General features: G+C 40.3%; 1 protein-coding gene and 1 long non-coding RNA gene across 2 annotated transcripts in view; both read left to right on the top strand.

Annotated features, from left to right (window-relative positions):
• LOC119903834 (collagen alpha-1(XVIII) chain-like) overlaps positions 1 to 1,394 on the top strand; it is a 78,003-nt gene extending 76,609 nt beyond the window's left edge. Inside the window, 1 exon segment of the mRNA XM_038720082.1 lies at positions 39 to 1,394. Coding sequence (XP_038576010.1) covers positions 39 to 252 — 214 coding nt within the window. The 3' untranslated portion in view covers positions 253 to 1,394.
• A 9,196-nt stretch (positions 1,395 to 10,590) lies between these two features.
• LOC119904222 overlaps positions 10,591 to 24,028 on the top strand; it is a 30,462-nt gene continuing 17,024 nt past the window's right edge. Inside the window, exon 1 of the long non-coding RNA XR_005444668.1 lies at positions 10,591 to 10,905. This is a non-coding gene — a long non-coding RNA (uncharacterized LOC119904222). The remainder of the gene's footprint in view (positions 10,906 to 24,028) is intronic.

The following is a 24,028-nucleotide window of genomic DNA, read 5'->3' as shown; positions in this document are numbered from 1 at the left end:
TTATCATGACCTCTGCGCTTGTTTTTGCTTTCCATCAGGCCAGAGAAAATGGTCTGGCATGGATCAAGCAACAAAGGCCACCGGCAAACAGACCAGTACTGCGAAACATGGCGGGCGGGCGACCGCGCTGTGACTGGTCTGGCATCATCACTACAGAGCGGCCACCTCCTGCAGCAATCCTCCAGTAGCTGTTCTGGCTCCTACATCGTCTTGTGTATTGAGAACGCCGCAACATCACACTCCAAAAAATAAATCCCGTTCATCCTCCTTTTTTTTTTCCTTCTGGGCCCCAGTTAAACACAGTTTTATTTCCCTGATAACACGCCTCGTGAAAATGTGGTGTTCGATGAACTGGCCCTACGGCTCTTCGCCTGGCAGAGATGCTTTGCGTCTTCTGTTCCTCCCCACCACGAACGCCAAAGAGACAGAGGGGTGTTGGTCCTTTTTCTCGGGGGCATTGGCACATATTTTCTCCAAGGGGTGGAACGTGAGAGGAGAAGCTAAACGCGTTCTCAAATTGTATCCATTTTTTTTTATTCTGTATATTACATGTTTGACATTTGTGATTTTTTTTTTTTTTTGGATGTTATCAGTGTTTTACCTTTTGAACTGTTTATAAAAATGCTATATCCATCCTGTTTTTATTTTAGATATTGATCATTTCCACATTTTTTTCCAATTTCATTTACCAATTGTGGGTTACGACGGGGTACAGCAAACTTTAAAAGACTATTTTAAATTTAAAGAAGATAATAGATATTTATTTTTAAATGAAGTTATGTAAGGACAAAAACAATTTTTGGGAAAATAAAAACAAAGCTACATACCCACCATTTATATTCACAGCTACACCGCACAGAACTTTTCATTCTTTTCAAAACATCTTCTAATCAGAAACTGTGCCTTATTACACAACCAGGACTGCTTTAAATAAATAAGCTCAAATACTGAACCACTTCTTTTGTACGCATTATTCTACACATATGTAAAGGTTACAGCGTTTTTTGCTCAAATGCATTCAGATGCTTTAACTTCACGCTAAATTTAAATGATCTTACTGGACACAGACACTACTGTAATGAAAAATCCCACATCCAGAGGGCCAGATTCCTTCTAGCTGAAATTGAGCCTTTTGAATTTGATTATTTCCCTTTTTGCCACTTTAGAGAAACCTATCTGTGAGTAAGCTGGATGTGATTAGTTTGCTGCTAATCTTTGTTGGAGTGATTGCTGTCACGAGTGTTAGCAGTATGTTAAGGAGACATTGAATTTCAGAGACGACCCTGGCCTTAGTGCTATGATGTCTTGACTGAACCTGTGGATATCCATTTTTATAACAAATTGTGCTGTACTGTTTCTCCCAGGCACTGAATTAAAGTCTTTTTCAACTACAACAATAATGTCATGTACTGTATATATGCACAGTGCTCAACCAAATGCAGCCATCTCATGAAGATCTCTGATAGCGCCGTGACCTTGACACGTTTCGTACAGCAGCCCTGACCAGCGGTTTTATGTCCTATTCAATGAGATCCTTCTTGTGGCATTGACATGGCAATAAAAGGCGCTACCACACCTGGGTCATACAAAATCTATTAACCTTCACAGTTAATCTACACTTGACCATTAAAATCATAACTGGTAATATCTATTTGTCATAAATATTGGACTGTTCCCGTAGCACCTCACAAAGGTTAATTGGGTGACCCTATTCAACAGTACAACCACCAATAGTGGCCAATTATGGGTGTGTTAAAACAACAACAACAAAAATTCCAGACCCACTTAAAGTGAATCTATCAATGTGTCTGGATTAGGAGTTAACGTTGTTGGTAGATGGGTTTCATTATTAACTAATTAGGACACTCGTATAATAGTCCTGATTGTCCTGGACGTGTCAAGAAAAATATAAAATAAATAAAAGAAGAAGAAGAAATTACCAGGCAATCATGAATCCATTGGCTGTAGGTTCTACAAGTAAAGTGGATTTTAAAAGAGAACTGAATTAGGTCACCAGTCATTGGCGATGGCTTATGAAATCCCCTTAAATCTCTTCTTTAAAGTTAGGAGGCGTTTCAAGATAATATTTGATTAAGAAGATTAATTTGAATTATTCAGAGCTGGCCTAATTTCTTAGTTATTTTAAAATTATATGCCCACCATAAGATAGTTTCTTACATTCAGGTGGTTAAAGTGGAAAGTACCTTATTTATCCCTCTATATGTAAAAACATTCATGTAACTGCAGGTAATGCTGTCAGGCTGTTGAGATCATATTTCTGCCGTATTGGCTTCACTGCACTGACTCCCTGTAAAATCCAAATTAGAATTTAAAATCCTTCCCCTCACTTACAAAGTCCTTAATGGTCAGTCACCATCATATCTTAAAGAGCTCATAGTACCTTATCATGCCACTAGAACACGGCGCTCCTATAATGCAGGGTTACTTGTGGTTCCTAGAGTCTCCAAAAGTAGAATGGGAGCGAGAGCGTTCAGCCATAAAGCTCCTCTACTGTGGAATCAGGTCCCAGTTTGGGTTCAGGAGGCAGACTCCCATCTCCACATTTAAGAGAAGTCTTAGTCTTTCCTCTTTGATAAAGCTTATAGTTAGGGATGGCTCAGATGCGAGACCTGAACCATCCCTTAGTTATGCTGCTATAGGCTTAGACTGCCATGAGACTTGTGCTGCAATAGAGTCAATGTGCTGAAAGTACATAAACACATTTAATAGCTATCAAATGTGGCGTTTGCTTACACAGCTGCAGAATAACTCTGAAATTTGCAAGTAATTTAAAGTGTTTAACGTAGAAACTGAAGCAACACTGACACCTCATTTACCTGCTGGGTGACCTTTTCTTGCCCTTGACAGGATGAGGTTCAGTCCTGGCAGTTTTCCCCACACCAGGAACAGTTTGACACTCTTTGCTTTCTTGAAAAGAGTAATAAAGGAACATCGGTAACACGGATATCTTTCTATTAAATGTGAAGTTACAGCAAGCAGTTAGCTTAAAGTCTGGAAAACTGTAAAATAGTTTGCCTGGTTATGACCAAAAGAAACAAAATCTTATAATATGTATCTTATTTGTTGAATTCACACAATAAACAAAGCCAAAACATGAGTTTTGTGCGGGACCATTTGTTTGCTTGCTGGAGTCTTTTCACCGTGAGCTTGCCAGATGACCAGCTGGTAAACAAACAAAATATAATGTGTTAATTAGTGAGCTTCAGAAGCCTCCACCTCCATGTTAGTCAGCATGATTTGTGGTGTGGTGACTGCTGACCATGTGGGGATTACAACTATCTTGGATGGCAGGGGATACTTGAGCTGTGGAGTGTGTACCAAGCACCAAGTGGACACCTCCATCCTGTACATGTCTGAAAGATGGACATGGGTGTGTATGTGTAATATTATTTCTGTATTATTAATTAAGTCCTTTGCCTTATAACAGATGCACCATGGGACTGTGGAGAATGTGTTCATGTTGTGAAAGTGCACTTTGACAGGAATGAGTTATTGCAGCTGCACAGCATGATTTTCCTGTTCCTGTTATTTTAATACATCCAAATGACAAAAATAGAGTATGGTAAACATTGAATAGCAAAATCCAAACAACAAACAACCCAGCTACAGGTAAGTTTGGGGTTGAAAACTCAAAAAAAGTAGTTCTGAAGGCAAAAGGAAAGTACGGAGAGCAGCAGTGTGAGTTATTAAGTTTTAGCAAGTCTAAAAGCAACAGGAAGCACCCAAATAAAAATACAGTTTGCAGAACACGATGCTAAAGCCATAAAGTCATGCTAACAGCTCGGTGAGGCTGCACTTGGGTGCAGCATTGAGCTAAATGCTAATGCTAGCATGGTAAAATGCTGTTAGGTTAGCATTTGCTAATCAGCACTAAACACAAAGGAACAGTTGAGCCTGATGAGAATGTCAGTTTTGGAGGTATTTGAACCAAAGTACTGGACAAAAAGAAATGTTGACCTGATGATGGCACTAGATTAAAAGTCAGCATTCATATTCTAGGGAAGATTTAAGATTTATTTCTTTCGAGTTTAAAGGGTGATTCCTGAGTGAAAGTTGAAGAAACCTGATGGTTAACTGTAGTTTAAAATATTCTTTATGGTCAACACCTGATGCCAAACAGTGGATCACTTCACAAATCTGAGGAAGAACATTCAAAACAATTATAAAATCTTTGTTAAATAAATACATAAAAGCTTTTTTTATTCCTTTTTCCTCAACAAATAAAACTTCTTAATAAAAAAATAAAGTGTATGAATTTGTGTAATTATTGTCCAGCCCTATACACTCACCAAAAATACCACAGTGTACATTGTAAAAACTTTGTAAAAACTTTGCAGGGGTCCATTTCTTTCAAGTTTTAATAAACTCAACCCAAAGTTGGTATTAAATATTGGGAGCCTGAAGGCATCATCTTTAGTGGCATGTCATTTGGTAATCAAGCATAACTGATAGGACAGAGGTCCAAATTTATCCTTATCCTTATCCCTCAGCCCACCCAGTAATAAAAAGCAAGCGCTCCCTAAAAAATAATCAGTAAATACAGTCACTTCCCACTCAGTTTCATCAAATCTGCCTCTTAAGCATGTCAGCCCGCTGAGTAGCCCTGTGAGATCTATATGACTTATATTAATTGACTGGGGGGGCTGAGTGTCGCAGCAGTGTCCCTGGTTGAAAGAAAAATAAACTAGCATCATAACATAAGCAAAATATCCATTTAAGTCTTCTAGACTGAGTGAGGTTAGAGTGGGTGGGGGGTGGTTGGGATGTAATAACCCGCAGCTGGCTTTGCTGCAAAGTGCTATCACACTGACTGCCTGGGGAAAGCTATATTTAGTGGGTGCTAAGTAATAACTAAGCACAGTGAAATGATCCAGCTACGGTAATGATACAACAAGGTGACAACCAGATATTGGGGGACTTAATTACGTTTCGGGGCGGAAGCAAAAAGCCACAGTTGTCAGATCTCTGGTCTGTGTTTATTCAACGCTGGTGACTCGCTGTCACATTAACCCAAATCTAACAATAGCTTAACACTGCACTCACATTGCAGTTACAGAGCCACTTTGTTTCGTGACCTTTTAATGTGTTTTATCTGAGAAAAGACCAACCTTATTTTAGTGTAATAACCTCAGCACATAAGTTTCTGTGTAAAAAGACTACTTGCTGTACATCATTAGCAAATGTCTCACTGTTTTAATGCATTCTGCCTTTAACTAGACTAACATGTTTCCCAATCAAATAAAAGGGTAATAAGGAGGCCTAAAGCAACATTTGTGTAGTGTCTGAAGTACTTAAGGCCTACTGCAAGGCTTTCACATTTCACTGACATTTAGACAGATAATGAGTAACAATCTCCCAGTCTTTAAATCCCCTTGTGAATCTTCTGGCATTTAGGTCTATTTTTTTTCCCTCCTGTCTTTAAATATTTGATAAGGAGGATGTTATCTAGAGTGGATATTCCTGGCATAATGGAGATGCTTTGACCACTTCATCATACCTGCTTTACAATGACCCAGGTATGCTGCTCCAATGCCTTTCATCACATTTACATTTGAGACGTAATTGGGAAGTATAATTCAAAGTCAAGGTAAGGCCGCTTCCTGTGAAACAGTCTTCAGTGACATTGTGTTTTCTCTGGAGATAAAAAGATCATGGCTTACCACACAGGCCAATATGAATGTTTTATTACTGATTCTGTTTCCCATAATTAAAGCAATTTAATTAATGCAATCTGTGCCTGTGCAGTTGATTTTTGGGGGGTTTCAAAGTCTCACACCTTTTCAATAAAAGGCATAATAATAATAATAATAATACAGCTGAAAAAATGCGCCATCCTAAAGCAGATGTAGATAGGCTTTACATACCAAGAACATCAGGTGGTAGGGGCCTCATCCAAATTGAGATGCCATACAAGACAATGACCGAAACCGTGAACGAAATTGAAATCATGGAAAATGAGCCAGCCACCAAGTATACCCGAAGAAAAAAAGTTAAGGCCAAACAACAAGCCCTAGAAAAGCTAAAGAGTAAATGGGAAGAAAAATGTCTACACGGACAATACCTGAAACGAGTTAGCGACAAAGATGTGGATCAAGCCCAAACAAATCAATGGTTAAGAACAGATGGACTAATATCTGAAATTGAAGGGTTTATTATTGCTGCTCAAGACCAGTGCATTAAGACCAACTATTATCGGAATAGGACTCTGACAGATGGCACTTGCCCAATGTGCAAGATATGCAACAAGAGACAATAGATCATCTAGTCTTGGGCTGCCAAATACGGGCCAAAACAGAATACATCCAACGGCACAACAAAGCAGCAGCACTACAACATCAAAATAAAGGACAAATACTATGAGCATGAGCCATCAACTGTAATAGACAATGATGAAGTACTACTACTATAATCTGGGACATGCCAATTCAAACTGATAAAGAAACCAAGGTCAACAGACCCGAAATAGTAGTAAAGGACAAGAAGGAGAGAACTTGTCTGCTCATCGACATATCTGTCCCCACTGAGACAAAGACCTGGAGATAGAAATTGAAAGAATGTGGGGGATGAAGACCACAACAATTCCAGTAGTAATAGGTGCTCTTGGTCTGGTAAAGAAAGGGATGGAAAAGTACACCAACAAAATCCCTGGTAACATAAAGCTACAAGAAATCCAGAAGATTATCCTCCTCAGCACTGCTCACATTTTAAGGAGGGCATTATTCATCAAATAAATCCATCAATAATAATAATAATAATAATACAGTCAGTTTTAAAATAAAGCATTTGAAAATATTATTATATTATTTTGAACCCTCAGTCCTATTGCAAGCTCCCACACTTTAATAAAAAAAAAATGTAGCAACTCCTTGCATAGCCTATATCACTAGTGTATGTCAGTATTTAGATATTAAAGCAAGTATCTTTTGATATTTATCATGCTTTTTCATATAGGATTCCCCCAGCTCAGGTCTACAGCACCAGTTCACAGCTACCTCACCAACCTTACACAGCTCACTACCCGTGGTCATCACTGCAGCTGGCTACATATTCGATGTGACATCCTCCTTCCTTCTTCTAATGAATTTTTTATGTCTCTTCCTCTCCCACTCACACGCAGACGGGACTCGTATCAGACCTGTTCTGTAAATCTATGCTACTGTAAATGACAGTGTTGCCTCTGGACTATGTGACCCTTCTGTCCTGTTAGTGCTATAGATTGCTCTACTGTAGGTTCCATACTGATTGGATTTGTCCAGAGACATTGAAATGCACAGTGCCAGCATCATTTACAAGTCCTCCTTGCGTTGTCAAGATACAAACTTGTACACCCAAGGAAGGGGGGAAATCATGTCAAACATTATAAATATCCATGAAATTATTTTTCTGATTAGGAATTATGCATATGTCCAATCTTAGATGCTATTATACAAGCAAGACTCCAGAATGGGCCATTTTCAGAACTGACTGCAAGGGATATTTTTGCATTCTCTGTCTGGCAATATTGATTTCAGAGAAAGACAAACTTCTGGATTTTACTCACCGCTAAACTGACAGTTTGATGCCACACTTGTGCTGTGCATAGCCAACCATGTTATAATGCACTCTGGTATTGACAGCCTCATTGATTTTCAGGGCTCTTGCAAAAGATCATTCAAAGGGGAGTAATGTTCGAATCTGCAGGCCCTACGCGTGCAACGGTTTTACCTTGATGGAGAAATAACACATTTTACAAAAAAAGCTCTGTTGAACAGAAGGGATGTATTTATGTTAATGCAAACAAAAGTCTGTTTTGAACAAAGGTCGGAAATGGTCCAACCGTCATTTCCCTTAGTGAATATTCAGGTATTTGACAGACAAAGAAAGCAATTCGATGTAACTTTTGACTTTGGCAAATAGGGATATGCACTTTTATTGTGATATTTAATACACCAAACAATCAATCGAGAAAAAACAGCCCATCCTCATTAAAAAAAAACGATTATGAAGCAGTTTATTGCCTCTAGTATTGGAAGAAGTCAGGTGACTTTGTGTAAAGAGGACAAAAGTTCACTTAAGGAGGTGATGGGATGGATGGATGTGTCAAGTAAACCCAGGACTTCCACTCTGTAGACACAGGTGGCCCATGTGAAAGAGAGTCATCCATCCATCGTCAACCACTTATCCTACGTACAGGGTTGCGAAGAGAGTCAAATTTGACATTTAAATTTTTTGGTTAAGGTAAGTTAAATAACATTGTGTACATGACTTGCATAATGTGACTTATGTAATCTCCTTATTTTAACCCAAAGCACAATCTTTTCCTAAAACCTAACCAATAGTTCTGTTGACTAAACCAAACCAAACTATGACCGTTTCACGTTTACCGCATATCATGTGACTTACGTAACGCACTTAAGGTCCGATACACCTGTCGCTGGGCTGTTGCTTGTTACATGTCGTTTTGGGGAATGGTCATATATGCTGTTGTGCTTTCCAACTGAAATATATGTCGTTTAGGGAAAATTTTAAACTGACCTGTTTTGTCGTTTAGGTATGAGGACGTGTAGAAAATAAACACTGAATGAGCCAGATTGAATATTTACAGTCTACCTGCCTAAATGTTCAATAAATGAATGAAAAATAAAAACAAAAGACAAATACAACATGTGACCAAACAGGAATTCAGCTGCTCCGTTGTGCAATGGTGCCACTGCTCACATTAACATTGTGGTTATTTCTGTAATGGGACTCTCATGTCTGAAAAGCCACAGTAAACATTTATGTTATGCTGAAATGAGACCTGTGTTTGAATGCCAACAAGCCGTCACTTTAACAGATATTTTTGTGTATTACATGTCTAAAAATGAGAAAAAGCGCTATAGTAGTTGTTAAGCCTGCACAGATTAAAGTTTGTTATGCCCAGCTCGTGGAAGAACATAACAAAGAGGGAACGTCCACGCAGAAAACAGTTTAAATGAACCAGAACGTTTTATTAAAAGTTACCTTAACTTATAATTAACTCAAAACACAAGTAAATTCAAACTCATCATACTCAAAACAAACAACCAAAAGAAAGGGAGCTCCTGAAAGGCAAGAGAGAAGAGAAGGAAGAGAGAGCCATCTTGGTTCACCACAGCTTTTAAGGACTTGAACAGGTGGCTGCAATCACTGAGGTGGGCGTGTCTGACCAAACAGGAAGAAAGACCTGGAAAGAAAAGGAGAGAGAACAGGCCAACACCCCAGGCCCTAGGCCCCAGGCCGTCACAAGTTTGTCAAAAAATGTAACTTAACTTTACTCTACTACTAACGTTCCCTGGAAAGCCACTGGCTGACTGTCATTAGTTTATATCTTACATTACATTTAGCTGACGCTTTTATCCAAAGCGACTTACAATTGCTATACATGTCAGAGGTCGCACGCCTCTGGAGCAACTAGGAGTTAAGTGTCTTGCTCAGAGACACAATGGCGGATTGAATCCAGGTCTCTCACGCCAAAGGCATGTGTCTTATCCACTTTTCCATCACCACCACCAGAGAGGTTTAGAAATGGATGGATCATTTTCCCTAAGCCAAGTTATTGTTGGACCTTGTGAACGTCATGAAGAAAACACTGAGTTTCACAGAAATATATAAAAACCCTGCATCCCCCACAGCTGCTAGCCCCTGAGAATTCCCTCCATCCCTCAAAAAATCTACCTTTCAGCAAGTCGCCGAGCAGTGTTTGCTGACAAAAAGAACAACGGAAAAGTACCGCCTCTTTGCTCTGCTTATGATGAAACATTAGAACTGGTGTTTCCTTTACTTCCCAGCGCAGAACGAAGATGGTGATGTGCCTTTAATTCCTCAATCTGACAGATCACCATTGATCATTTATCAAGCTGGGCGCTTGCCAGAGCCATCGACTGAGATGGGGGGGGGAAATAAAACAAGACTTGTGGAATTGAAGTGTGCGGTTTAGTGAACATACGAGCAACAACGGCTGATGAAAATTCACACTTTCTTCTTACTCTCTGCTCAGTGTTGCTGATGAAGAAGGCTGAAGGCTGAGTGTAAATGTACTCTACGTGGCAGAAGGGAATTGATTATGTGGGTGTGTGTGAGAGCCTGTGAATTTGAGCGCATGCCTGCATGTGGCATCATGGGTTGCTGTCTTCGTGCATGTGTGACTTGTTTGACCGTACGTGAGTAATTCTCAAACTCCAGATGACTGAAGCCTCTCTTTCTGTGTGGCACCTTGTTGTTTTTGTTTTTTTTGCCAGGTCTGCAGAGGAGCATACAGTGATGTTGTGCCAAGTTAAGTGGCCCAGAATCTAATCACTCTAATGTCAGTGGCAGCCCTGAATCACTCTCCCTGGCTGTGCAACGATTGGTCTGTCCTTCAGAAAGGGAAGCGTTTCATGACTCCTTCCATATTGTAATTATTTCAACTGGATGTGAGCTATTGCACTCATTGGCTAGGGCAAGGCACCGGCTGCTTCCACTGTCATTGGTTGCCTGGACACCCCGGTGCCGCCTCCCATTGGCTGCCTAGAGGAGAGTGGGAGGAGAGCTCACTCCATCCTCCCCCTGTGGCAGAGCGTGTAAATGTAAAGACTCTTTCTCTGCCTATTATCTGAGTGACTCTGGGTTTTGGTGTCTGCCTCCGAGCGTGTGTGTGTGTGTGTGTGTGTTGGAGGGAGAAAAGAGATAAAGAGAGAGAGAGAGAGGGAGAGGCAAGCAGCGTTTCTTCTCCCCCCTTTAGCCTCCCCGTCTCCCTGCTCCCTGTCACTCCATCCTTCCTCCCCTCTCCTGGACCACCCTCCAGCCCTACTTCGAGCCAGACCGAGACCCCCTACCACCCAGACCACCCCGGGACCCTATGACTCTCCTCACTTCTCCGTCCCACCAACCATAACCTCTGAGCAGGTAAGACTCTGCTTGTTTCAGCCTGCACTGAGGCTTTCAAAAGTACTTCCTGCCCTCTCCTCTACCTTCTTCTGCTCTTGTTTTTGTTTTCTTTACACTCAGTGTTCTCTGTTCTCTCTGGCATCTCCGTCTTTTTCCTGTATGCATATTTCAAGTCTTCCCTGCAGCACGTTTGTCCCTCTCACAAAAGTGACACAGTTGCAGGAGATGATATCAGTGAGGTCAATGTATTTTTCTTCTTTCTCTGATATTCTGCCCTGATATCAACTCCCCCCTCCCTCCCTACACCACAGTCTCTTTATCTTCTCTCCTCATGTCTTTTGCAATCTCATACCCTCCAGCTTTCAGCGTGTGCAAATTCAGTAGGAAAGTGAGTCAAGTCTTTTATTTTTAAGTCTGCCCGGGGCATATGTTGACAGGGACAACATGCTGTATTTTGGTCGTGGAAAATGTGTCTCTAATTGATTTGTTGAAAGTGTTTATGTTAGTTGGTGATGGCTATTTATAGACGCTGACGTGCCAGGCACACACGCTTCCGCTAGGCCACTTCCCTAATGCCGGGGCAGAACACAGGGTTGTCCACTGGCTCCTGAACGCATGACATTGCACAAAGTAGAATGACTTTACAAGGCAGTGACTTGCTTGATTGAATCAAGCAATCTTTCCAGCAGGAGAACTCCAATATTAACATGGCCCATAAAGCATTCCTGGCAACAGCGGAGGAGAAAGAAAAACTGCTTAGTTCTCCATCCGCACATCCTGTGCTTTACCAGGAAGGGGAAGTGGAGTGTGTGTGTGTGTGTGTGTGTGTGTGTGTGTGGATTTGTGAGGGAGACAGAGATACGGCTGAAGTGCTTTAGACATCGATACTGTCAGCCCGGGGTTTTTAAAGCCACTCTAACATATCTGAAAATTGGACCTTACATTATTGTCAACAATTAAAGAAATGCTTCGCCTGGTGGGAAGTTTTGTTTCATTGGAGGGTTTTTTGTAAGGAGGAGGGTGTTAAAACATGACTGAGGAGCAAAGGTGGACGAGGAGGAGGTTTTTAGTCAAGTTGTTGTTTTATCACTCATTTGTAAATAGCACCTATATTCCAAAAATGATCTGCAAAGCCATGAGTGTTTTATCCTTTCAAAGTCAGATTCAATTTAAAAACAACTTCATTATAATCCAATCACAGGTAAGATATCCTGCTTTATTTAGGGCATCATAATTTGCATGGTTTTCATTAAGCAACCATGTGAGGTTGTGGCCTTCTCTTTCAGACAGTTTGACCTTTCTTTCTGTGATAATCATTTTCTAATTTAGACAAAAAGAGCATCTGTGATAAAGTCTCTCGGGGATGAGAATCTTCCCAATAGGGCTGCCTCAAGGGAGAGCAGCTTTCAACTGAAAGGCTTTTATTGTGAAACTGAATGAAGAAATCCCTGACACTTAAAATTTAACTCTGAATGTCACTTTGATATTGCATATTTATGATGTTTTTGACCGTAAGTGTGTCAATGAAGAGCATATTTATGATGTTGGCAGCATTCACATATTCATGCATTCGGCTGTTGGGTTGATAGTTTAGAAGTGTCCGTTTACTTCTTGAAGAAACACGACGATGTGTGTCTGCACTACCCCTCAGCTGCTCAGCTGGCTCTAGCCCAAATGCTAAAGCAAAGTCACAATTGCTCAACCTCCCCATACTAATCCACTCTAATGCTCATGTATCATCACAAAAACAGCATGATGTTAGGAGACCTTTAAACCTTGATGGAGTCCAGGCTGGATGCAAAGTTACACTGCTCATTGAACAAAATTACAAATAATGGGGGAAGATGCAAGTGTCACCATTAAAAGCAAACTTGGCAGAGTGACTTTAGTTTCTCAAGCACTCAGCTGTATTTTGTGTAATTAAGTTTTGTTTTCATGAATGAGCAGATGATGCGGTCTTAAAAATTAATTACCTTCTCATTCAAGTTTGTGACAATGTACTCTCACTAAAACTCGTCATTTTTAAAATCGCCACAAGTAACATAGTCCAAGTTTAGTGAAGTCAGTGAGCAAACTCATAGAGAGAACTAAAGAATGATGAAAGAAAATAAATTTAACTTGCTTTCCGAACACAATAACATTTTTTTCTCACCACATCAGCCCAGCAGCTGTTATGTGGCCATATTTAATACACTTACTGTTACTGCACATCAACTCTTTCAGTGTAAGCTCTCATAAGAATGCATACGTAAAATCCCTTGTAGAATGAGATATTTATGAGCCTCGCTGAAGAGCCTGCGCGCTGTTTGTGCACTTGCGTGCCTTCATAAGCCACTGCTTTAAGCTTAAGTTGAGCTGTATGCAGTTAATGCTGACAATGACTGTGGCTCGCCATGTCAGACCAGTTTTACACTTTCACGTCACACATTGCCACAGATGTCAGTTCAGGACGCTAGGTGTTGTGAAGGTTCGGCAATTGATTTGAGCTAAACACACAAATGAAGTGTCGAAGTGGCAGCATATGAAATGTGAGTAGACAGGCTTTTGTTTCTCACGTCACTGAGAAGAGACAGATTTAAACTGCAGATGCCACTCATTGTTTGATCATGTGCTCCTTGCTCATAATTATTCAAGTGAGTACATATTAATACATACATTCTCTATACACTTCTGCCTCAAAATCCATTTTCTATGTGTTTCCATTTCCACCACTAATTTTCCATTTGGAACAACCCCACTATAAAAAGACAGATCACATGTTTCCAGTATATTCAGTAAGCCCTGCTTCCTTCTATGTAAAGCCAATGCTCTGCAAGCAGCTGGCCCTTTGTGCCTTGGCCCTTTCGAGCCGTTCCGGATCTCCTGCTGGCCTGGCTCAGGACACAGAGTGTGCCGGGAGTTGCCTGTGTAGGGACTGGCTCGGTGTGAACAAGGCCACTGACACTGACTGGCTGCCTTCTCCATATCTGTCACAGAATGACGGAGGGCAAATGGACACATACAAAAGGGCTGCAGAGGAATTACTGTGTTTGGTCTGTTGAGTGCTGACTTTACAGTTAATATAATGGGAAACTAACTGTGCACTGGTGTCTACTTTCCCGATGGGAATTAAAGGAATAACTCCTTAAAGGGCTAAATTAAAGATTCATGCTGTCTATGTGTGTGTAATAATTTTAGTGTACTCCTCTGTTACATTTTTTAAACCTACAATTTTAACACATTACAGGGTTTTATCAAAAGAGTTTGATTCTGCAAAATGAGTACAAACCATGTCATCAGAAATAATCTTAAATTGTAGCCCAAAATGTTTTTTAAATATGAACATAGTTCAGAAAAGAACTATATGACACAGTATTTTTTGTTACAGAAGTTACATCTTTCTGGGAAACATGTGACCAAATCTGGGAATATTATATATATTTCCAGTGAGTCATGCATATATTTTTGCACACAAGAGACTGAATTATTCATACAATAGTTATTATGTATTTTTTATTTATATGTATTTTATTTATTTTTTTATTTTGTATTAGTTGCTGGACTTTTTTATTATTATATATATTATATCAGTATGACAGCGTATTGGGGCCATTATAGCTCAAGTAAGAAAAATGTAAAAAATGTAATTGTGTATCCGAGGGAGGGGGGTAATATTAAGAGAAATAAAAGTCGTAAATTTACGAGAACAAAAAAAATTCAGATTTTCATATGTGCTTGTGTTATTAAAGGCTCCATACTCTACTAAAGGCAGAGTGTGCAGATGTTAATAACAACAACCATCAAACATAAGCTGCTTTGACCAACCAGTATTATTAGATCTTTCTTTCTGTTTAAAAGCATCAAAAATTAGTGAAGAACTACATTTATAAATGTGACAGGCTTTCAAGTGGCTTTGTTGCAGACCCTCATATCTCAAGCCTGCCTAAGTGTCTGAAAACGGCACCTCTTCTCTTCTGTCTGCACTGCCTCTTGTCTTATATTATTTTATTTTAAAATACTCAGAAAACACTATTCTTCAGACTATTGTTTTCATAAATATACCACTTTAATCTCAGAAAGAGGTTTTTTTCTCCAATATTATCCACCTACCCCGACTCTGCAATTTTTTTCAGATTTAATTATTTTGAATATCTTTTGTATATTCTTATAGTCTGCCTCTGAGTAATATGTAAAACAACTTGATTGTTCTGTAGCTGCTTTACCCAACTCAGCTAAAGTAAGCTATTATTTGCCACTCACGCAAAGTTAGGATTTACTCTATTTATCTCCACCTGCTTAATGTTTTAGACACGTTGCTCAGCCCGTACGTTTTGACGGCTGCAGACATGGAATGATCCTCCCAGATAATCTGTCAGTCTGGTTTGTATACCGTATTCTTTTGACACATGGGTTGTGACCACTTCATTAATTATACAGACCACCTGACTGGGAGCACAGCACATAAGGGCGATTACGTTTGTGCTACAAAACATAAATTCAAAGGTCATGGCTGGATTAAGATCTCCATTGAACCCTGGTTGAGCTGTTTAAGGTCAAACTTATCCCCCATCCCTCCCACCTTTTTAACAATCTGTAGAACAGCAACCTTATTATTATGTTGCTGTTCAGCATTACATCAAATGCCTTAATCTTAAAATCCATCCAACATTATGTAACTTGTTGCACCACTCCACCACAGTAAATTACAGTAGTTTGTTTCCTGTTGTTCTTCTTGGCAAATTTTAAATTCCACCCTGACTGGATTTGCCTCTGCTGCCACCTCTATTTTTCTCAGACTATTCTGTGGCTTAAGCCCCATTCACACTACTAAGTTTTAGTTTTAAAAAGCAGTCCTTTTGCTACGTCTGGACTAAAACAGCGAATCCGAAGACCTAAAAAGGAGAAGTCGGTAAACACTGGTGTTTTTGTTTCTAAAGGCAAGGCAAGGCAAGGCAAGGCAAGTTTATTTGTACAGCGCATTTCAACAACAAGGCAATTCAAAGTGCTATACATCAAACATAAAAGCAACACTTAAAAATATAATTTTGAAAAGGGTGAAATAGAAAATAAAAACAGGATATTGAACAACAAACTTTTACTGTCCTGTAAAACAGGACAGTAAAAGTTTCAGTGCAGTGTAAAATCAGGGTTAAAAGAGTTAAAAAGAGTTAAAAAGAAAAGTTGAGTTTCAATTATTTTTTGTCTTGAAAAGAGAATAAACAGAGAAGTATCTACTCTCTCTAGCTAATCTGTACTCGGGTCCATAGCAATATCTGGCTCCACTGAGTTTGGTTATGTCTGAGGCTACATGCTGCAAACCCAACTTATCAGCTGGAAACCCCAAAAACTACAGAGAAACCAGGACATGTCTGTCCTCAGGCCACTTTGAGTTATACTCTGGACCCACTTGCCCATTTACAGGTGGACAGAGGATCCTGCAAATCACTCAGGCGCGAGATTTAAAACCACTTCCTTCACTCTGTTCAATCTTACTCTCTTTATCTTTTCACTCAATTACGTACTCATTTCTCAAAAACAAAGAAAAAGAAAACAGGCCGTTACAGTGCAGTGAAAGTTACCAATCTATGGCTTTAAATTTGATTTAATTAAAAGCAGTGGTAAAAAGCAAAGTCTTCAGTCTTAATTTAAAAGAACTGACAGTTTCAGCAGACCTGCAGTTATCTGGGACACAGATGCTCACGTTAGGCAAAGCTAAAACACGATGTTGCTGACAGTGTTTATTTTTTGATATTTTTATTAAAATATTTTGTACCGTGCAAATAACACTTATAGCCTACACTTGTACTGTGCATGTCACCATATTTACTTTGCGACGACTCCCAGTCTGTTTTCCGTCGCCACACTCGCTTTGGACTCCCGTGTTACTTTCAGTAACAGTTCCACCTCATTGTTGGTCCATGCAAAAAAATATCAGGTGTGGCTCTTCGTCTGTCCTACTACTAGACCATCTGCTTCCTGTTGACACCGGCACACACATGCCCAGTGTACGTGAATGTTCACTAGATGTGCGTTATCACTTGCTTTAATATAGAGGGAGATAAATTCTGATACGCAGCTAATAACACTGGTGTGGACGGAGATCGTATTCGTTTTAAAACTCCATTATGAAACAAAAACGTAGAAGTGTGGATGTGGCCTTACTATTGTAGCTCAATGCTTGCACTTAACTGCTAGTGCTGACCTGCCATCACCATAACCTCACTCTACTCCCTGTGCTGAAGAATCCTTCTTAAATCCTTAAATCATGTTTCCTATTTGTTGTTTTTTTTTTGAAGACCCACTAGGTGAACACTTGACAATGAGAAAACAAACGGTTACAAGAGCACGGTGGCTCGGGCAGTGCTCAGGAATGCACTCTCTTGTGTCCACTGCTTTGCTTTGCTGGTTTGACAAGCTGTTGCAGTACAGGCTAGAACACCTGGCCTGAAAACAGCGTGTTGTTTTTAAAAATTCTCCTTATGTCTGTTGAAGGAATTTCAGCTTGCAGAGTGTTTTAGCATATTATCCAGTATGTGCATATATCCAAGAGTTTTGCACAGAAATCCAACACGGGATCAACACACACAGCTGGTTACAACTGTTCAGATGGACAAACACTCACCCTCTCGCTCCCTCCGTCACACTCACTTGATTGGTAAGCAGTTCCCTGTCACTGAGCTGGGCTGTAAACTTAAAAAACAATCTATCCTGTGTCATAATTCATAACAGAATATAAGGGCTGGGGGTGTGATGCATTGCCAGAGGCTGAAATTGAACATGGCACCTTTTAAAAGTTGAAGCTACTGGAGAGAATTATGATCTGTGAAAACTGAGGGCCTTTTTGTCTCTGTGCAAAGCCACTGCCTGATGTAATTTAAGCAAGTGTAGGGTTGCGAGATCAATCAGAGAGGATGAAGAGTTAGGAGAGGAAAGATGGAAGAGGCTGGGGGTTAAGAAGGGAAAGGTGGAGCAGGAACAGAGCTTTAGCCTTCCCTGCTGCTTTCTTAGCATCCCTCTGGGTGGTGAAGTATGGTCATAAATAGGCAGCCCCTCTGCCCCCCTGTGTTAGTGCTATTTTTACACTCGCTAATACAGGGGGTTTGGAGAACAAGCTCAAGTGGTGAAGTGACAAGAAAATATTATTGTTGGCTTGGAGTTAAGAGAGCTGTAGTGAGCAAAGAACTATGCACGTACCCATGGAGTGGTGTTGTGGAAGAATTAGCCTTGTGTTTTTATTAGATTAGAGGAGTTAAATCAGAGATCAAATCCTCAGCTACAGGTCTACGTTGCTGCCTACAGTGTTTGTCCTATTGGAGAGCAGATTATTTTTATCTTGGTTAAAACAACAGGAAAGGTGTGACAGTTTTCCATGGATTGTGTGAAAACAGCATGATGAGTTTTCACAGGAGTAAATGAAAGATGTGTCACAAGAATCAGGCAGTAGTTTGACATTTGATAAGCCCAAAGGAAAGGACGGCTGAGACAGTTCAGGTAGTGCTTGAGCAGATATGGAATATTCGTGTTGACCTCAGGCCTGGTATCATCAAAAGGTGTATGAACACGCTGATTTCTTAAGTCAGTTGGTGTGACTTAACACATTATTTGGTTTTCGCGTTTCATTTCACGTCATTTAGACTGCATTGACTTCTATTGTGCAGAAACGGCGTGTTATTCATATACCTACTGTCACAGGTAAAATCAGTGTGCGTGGGATATCAATAGACATGAAAGTCCGACACTAAGGTGGTGGAGGTTTGGCCGGGAGGATAGCAAGCTGGTCCCTGACCCAGGAGACCGGCGTTTGGGTTACCGTGTGAAACAAAATTTTGATTTTTTTTATTTAAGTTTATTTAAGTTACATCATTGCTAATGTTAGCGACATAGCGTAAAGTTTAAGTTGCTAGATAGTGATATTAGCATTGACATCTCCCCCCTGGATGTACTTTACTGCTAACTTTAACCATCATTGATTACCTGATTGTCGACCTGTTAACCCTGCAGCTAGCAGATAGGGTTAACCTCCTTTGTGTAGCTTTAAAATGCGTTGACATGGCACGCCAAAATGTCCTTAAAAGTGGCGTGTTATTTACCATCCCATGACATCACGTTGTGACCTCGGATGGTGTGGCTTCAAATTTTCAACCCATGCCATGAACGATCCTGGTCTCAGTTAGGTTTTATATTTCAACATTGTTTTTCAGATTTAACATTTATTTTAACTTTAAACCTGGAATCCAGCGGATGCTGTTTTACTGTAATCCAGTTTGTGCTGGAGAAGCGTCATGCACACCTTAGTTTTGTCTGCAACATGTAATGTAATTATTTATTTAAAGGTCTGCATGGGACTGTTTTTTAAATCCTGCACCCATCTGGTCACTCAGAATTCCCAACCACTCCTGCCCCTCCCTGCAGAGATTCAATCCTGTATGCAACAATGTTTGACAAATCTGTCTGCACCGTCCTCCAGGCAAATTAACACACGAGGCACCAGATTTCTCTGCATGTTTAACCTCTATATACGTCCTGCTGGTGTATACTATGCATGCATTATCCATTAATTACCATTGTTCCTCTATCATGGGTTTCATGATGTGGACTAAATAATGAATGGGAGTTTTTTGACCGAGAATCAACAAGGGGATTGTAGTCTTAAAACTCTGTTTAAATGTTGTTGAAAATATTTGCTCTGAATCTATTTGCTATGCAGTGAAATGTTGCAGTTTCATAACCTTTTAGTTAATTCACATCAGTGTAGCCATAACAGTATAAGTTGATTTTGTTCTACGTAATTGAATCTCATTTTCAAATTGTTTTATTAAAATTTGTTATTTTTTGTTATGCTAACAAAGTGGTGAACTCTGAATTCTAATAGTAGCCCATTTTGTCCCAGATGAAAGTCGTTAAGATCCTAGTTTAGCAATCTCAGATCTTGACAGGATTTACCCAGAATGAATTGAGATTATGCAGAACAATTAGATTACATTCAAATCACAAATTACAACTTTTATATTTATCAGGCGAAATGCAACCTACCTTGTGTCATGGAAAAGGCTTTCACCTGCGCACGCACACATGCGTAACCACTCAGAATGTTTTTGGTGATATTCATAAGCTATGATTACATTAACCTGTTTAAATTCACCCCTCGTGAATTGTGTCTCAAATCCTCTCTCTCCCAAATACAAGCATCTTTTTTCGGATCTGCATGATTCACACGAGTCTCATTTTCAGGTCGGAAAATACGGAATTCCGGATTAATCCAGGAAAAATCACATCCCTGAGTTGTGTAAAGACTGAAAATGGAGCGCTAAAGAGGGAGGTTCATCCGCTGGCTCTTTTCTCACCTCTGCACAGCTGGCCAATCCCAGCGTGAAGTGGGTGTGAATGTCAGATGATGTCAGGAAGGTGTAGCGTGCAGGGGTTTCCGTAACTGTCTGACTCTCCAACAAGCAGTTCTGACAAAGTACGCTGGCCCCTAAAGTGTCAAAACCCGTTCGTTTCTGCTAATACTAATGTCATGTTAACATGGCTGCAATGACAATGATAACATGCGACTCATTTTAACAGGTAATTCAGTAGTGTTTACCATATTCACCATCTTAGTTTAGTGTGTTAGCATGCTAACACTTGCTAAATGTCAAGGAACTGCATCCAGTAGTTGTGGAGACATTTCACTTAACCTCACAGTGGTGCTACAGAACGTCAGAGGGTCATCAAAGTATGTGTTTCTCTGAAGCTGATGATACACGGGGCAACTTTTTGAGCAATGTTGCTGTTGGCAAGTCCGACTAAGTTTTGAACAAACTGCACAACTGCACATGAATACACCATACTACCAACTTTTCAATCCACTTTTTAACAGCACTGTTTAGCAGGTTTTTTAATAGGAATAAATTATATTTACAAATATCTATTGGCTTGGGGCAAATTATGATGCATTCTATGGAGAAACAGCGTAACCTTTATTTTTGTGAAGCCAAGGTAGAACATAAAGCTAACATTTGACATCAGACTGTGACAGTTCAGCAAAAATGGTTGCTGCTGCTAACAGTAGCGTCTCACATATAGTGCAGTGGGTCATGACAACACGTTAACTGCATAGTGGGCTGGATTTTACCAAATGTTCACAGTGAATGTGGAATCTATTTGTAGAATGTGCAGAGAATCGTCATACTATGAGGCAGTAACACTGAATATGATGAGTCACATTAAATAAAAGCGTGCAGAAAATTCACTGTGTCCTCTTTAAAGAAGAAAAAAATAGACGTGTCTGCAGCTTACAGTGGAAATGCACGTCTGGTGATGTCAGGAGAAAGTGTAACAGATATTCTAAAGCTCATCTCTTAGCCTGGGCTCTTGGCACTCGCCACTGCCTCTCAGCGTTTTTGCTTGATTAAAAAGCTCCCAGGAGTTTGTAAGCGCGTGGTAGGTGCGAGCGCACACCCTGACAGCTTAACATACTGATTATTCAAGCCTCTTAGGCTAAGCCACGGCACTCGAGTGATGAACGTCAACTCCCCCCCCCCCCCCCCCCCCCCCCTCACACAGTCTCGATTTCTCCTTCTCCCCCTTTTATTCTTTATTTGAAAGAGTGGAAAGCCAGTGACAGCTTGCAGAAGGCAAACCTGTTGTCTGGGAAGCAGAGGGGATCAGTGACACAGTGATTCATACACTGCCGAGGCTTTATTTAGACATAATCCACCCAGCATAGGGTCCTCGCTCGCAACTTCTTGCATGGAGCTGGCTAGCTGTGATGTGTCCTGCACTACGGACCACAGACAAAATCCAGTGCGGTTTAATGCATTGGTGGTTGCCTGATACACTCTGAAGTCCTCTTCAAGGGGTCATAATATCAAAATACACAACAGTGCTGTTTTCTTATCACAGCAAATTATGCAACGTTTCTTTACATGGCTACTGGACTCTCAGTGTATATTATTGTATTGTATGTATATAATTATCTATTCAGGCTCTCAAGAATGTTTGTGTTTCCCTTTAAGTGTTATTCTAAATATATAGAAACTTTCCATAATGGTAAGAATGAATTGCCACAAAGATCTGTTGGATCTGTTGTGCATTATGAGTTGCACTGCAGTGTAAGCTGCCCCTTTCTGTATGTGGGCTGTGTGCACTCTCAGCTTGCTGGCATGGCCGTGGCTTCTACCACTGAGCCACACCTGACCAACAGATTGGTCCCAGCTGGAGGCTGAGGCAGGAACAGACACAGCGGACGCTTACCTAGTGATTCCGCTGAGAATGTGGACATGTACAAAGGATGAACGCGTAAAATGCCACTTCAACTGCCTTTCATCTTCGGTTGACTGATTCGGTGGTTTGATTACAGACAATTACACATCAATCTCTCAATACTTCCCTACTGTCTGTGGCTCTCAGCCCCAAGCTCATTCCTTCTTACTGGAAATCTTTATATACAAGTCAAAAACATATTGTTAATTTTATATAACCTTGCAGGTAATATAGCAATATTTAAGTGTCAATAAGATAAGACATAAAGAAAATCTATGCAATCACACTTTCAGGGAAGTATTAAGACAAAAGCTAAAGTGGCTTAAAAAGCTATGGCAGGAATTCAGCAGTTTACTAAATTAAGATACAGATTTCTTATTTCCCGTTGTTAGGTTATTGTGCATTCACTACATGAGCAACAAGTACTTTGTATTTCTGTCTCTTCTGTCTACTTTCATCCTCCTTTCTTAGAGGTGAAAGAATGGTATAGCTGTGCCTTCTGTTTCCCTGACACACTTTTCCATCTTTATTTTTTTATTTTCACTCTTTTTCCCGAAGCATCCGCAGAAGAGGCTGCTAAGTCAGCGAGAACTCAGCAGAGTGTGCTTAAGCAGATGCGGAAAAAGAGGCGAGCGCTTCAGGAGCTTGAGAAAACACTTCCCCAGGCTTCCTGCCTCTGGCCTGTACTCTTAGGTAGTGGGTTTGACGGGGAGAGCAGCCCCTAATGAAATGGGGCAGATCTGAAAGAGAAGAGCTTAAATTCCCATTAGCCTGTGCTGCGCTTTTCCACCTACCCATATGTACAACCTAATTCATTAATCAATAAAAATTTCAGAGAACCCCAGGGGACACATTTGAGAATTCCATCATGTACTATGAGCAGTAACATTTGAATGACTGTATGAAAATAATGCTGAAAGTGTGTTTCACTCAAATTGTCAAAAGAACCCCACCTCACTGTTGTGCCTTGTTGTGTGCTTCTTTCTCCCTGTCTTTCGTTTCATTTTTCACATTAGGAATGAGGAAATACTCTTAACCCTCCCTTCTTCCTCCATTATTCATTTAATGGAATACTGAAACTGTGTTAGTGCAACTACTCAGATATTGTACCAGACCTGTTGTGGCACAGTCTCCTGCCCTCTTGCTTGCACGCCATTACCATGTCTCATCTCCTCTTCTGTCATGTGTCACCTGATGACATTAGAGACATGCCATTTTTCAGGACTATATGAGACCCACACAGTAACGACAACCTCTTGATTTTTTGAGACAAATTCTGTTTCCCTGAAAAAGTGGAGGCAGATTATTTAACCAGCGTGGTGTGATTCTCCACGCACCCGCATTTGATGGAACTCGATCCATCGGCTGATTTGCTTTTCTCGTTCTGCAAGAGGGGGAGCTGTATGACATCATGATTACCCCCCACAGTCATTTCATCACACATGAGCATATTGCGGTTGCCATGTGTAAACCTTGTATCTCCAGTTCTTGGGGGAGTATTTACATGAAGGGTTAAATTGATCTCTGCCTTCTGAAATATGCATGGGATAAATCACAGATGCACGGATGTTAAGCTGCAAAAGTACTATATATATGTGTCAAAAAGATGTGTGTGTGTTTGTGTGTGTACAATTGGGCAGATTGGAAAAGTACAAAAACGACATTCAAATGTAGGAGTGCCCCCCCAACTGGGATTAAGTGGTTAAAGACTCTGGAACATCAAAGAATTTTAGTGTCGTCTCCATGTTAAGCAAAGGCTCTAGGCTGAAGGTGTGAATATGCTGCTTAACCATGCAGGATAATAGACTTCCCCTGATACTCACACACACACAAACATATACATATAAGATACAAACACCATTTTCACCACGCACATTAAGCCTGTATAGCACATGTGATTGGCTCTTTCAGCTAA

The sequence above is a fragment of the Micropterus salmoides genome, unplaced genomic scaffold (assembly GCF_014851395.1).
Source record: "Micropterus salmoides isolate LMB-PRFRI ecotype aquatic unplaced genomic scaffold, ASM1485139v1 Ms_hic_scaffold_15, whole genome shotgun sequence".
Classification (NCBI taxonomy): domain Eukaryota; kingdom Metazoa; phylum Chordata; class Actinopteri; order Centrarchiformes; family Centrarchidae; genus Micropterus; species Micropterus salmoides.
Note: the sequence above shows the minus strand (reverse complement) of the source record. Positions and strands in the feature narration are given on the sequence as shown.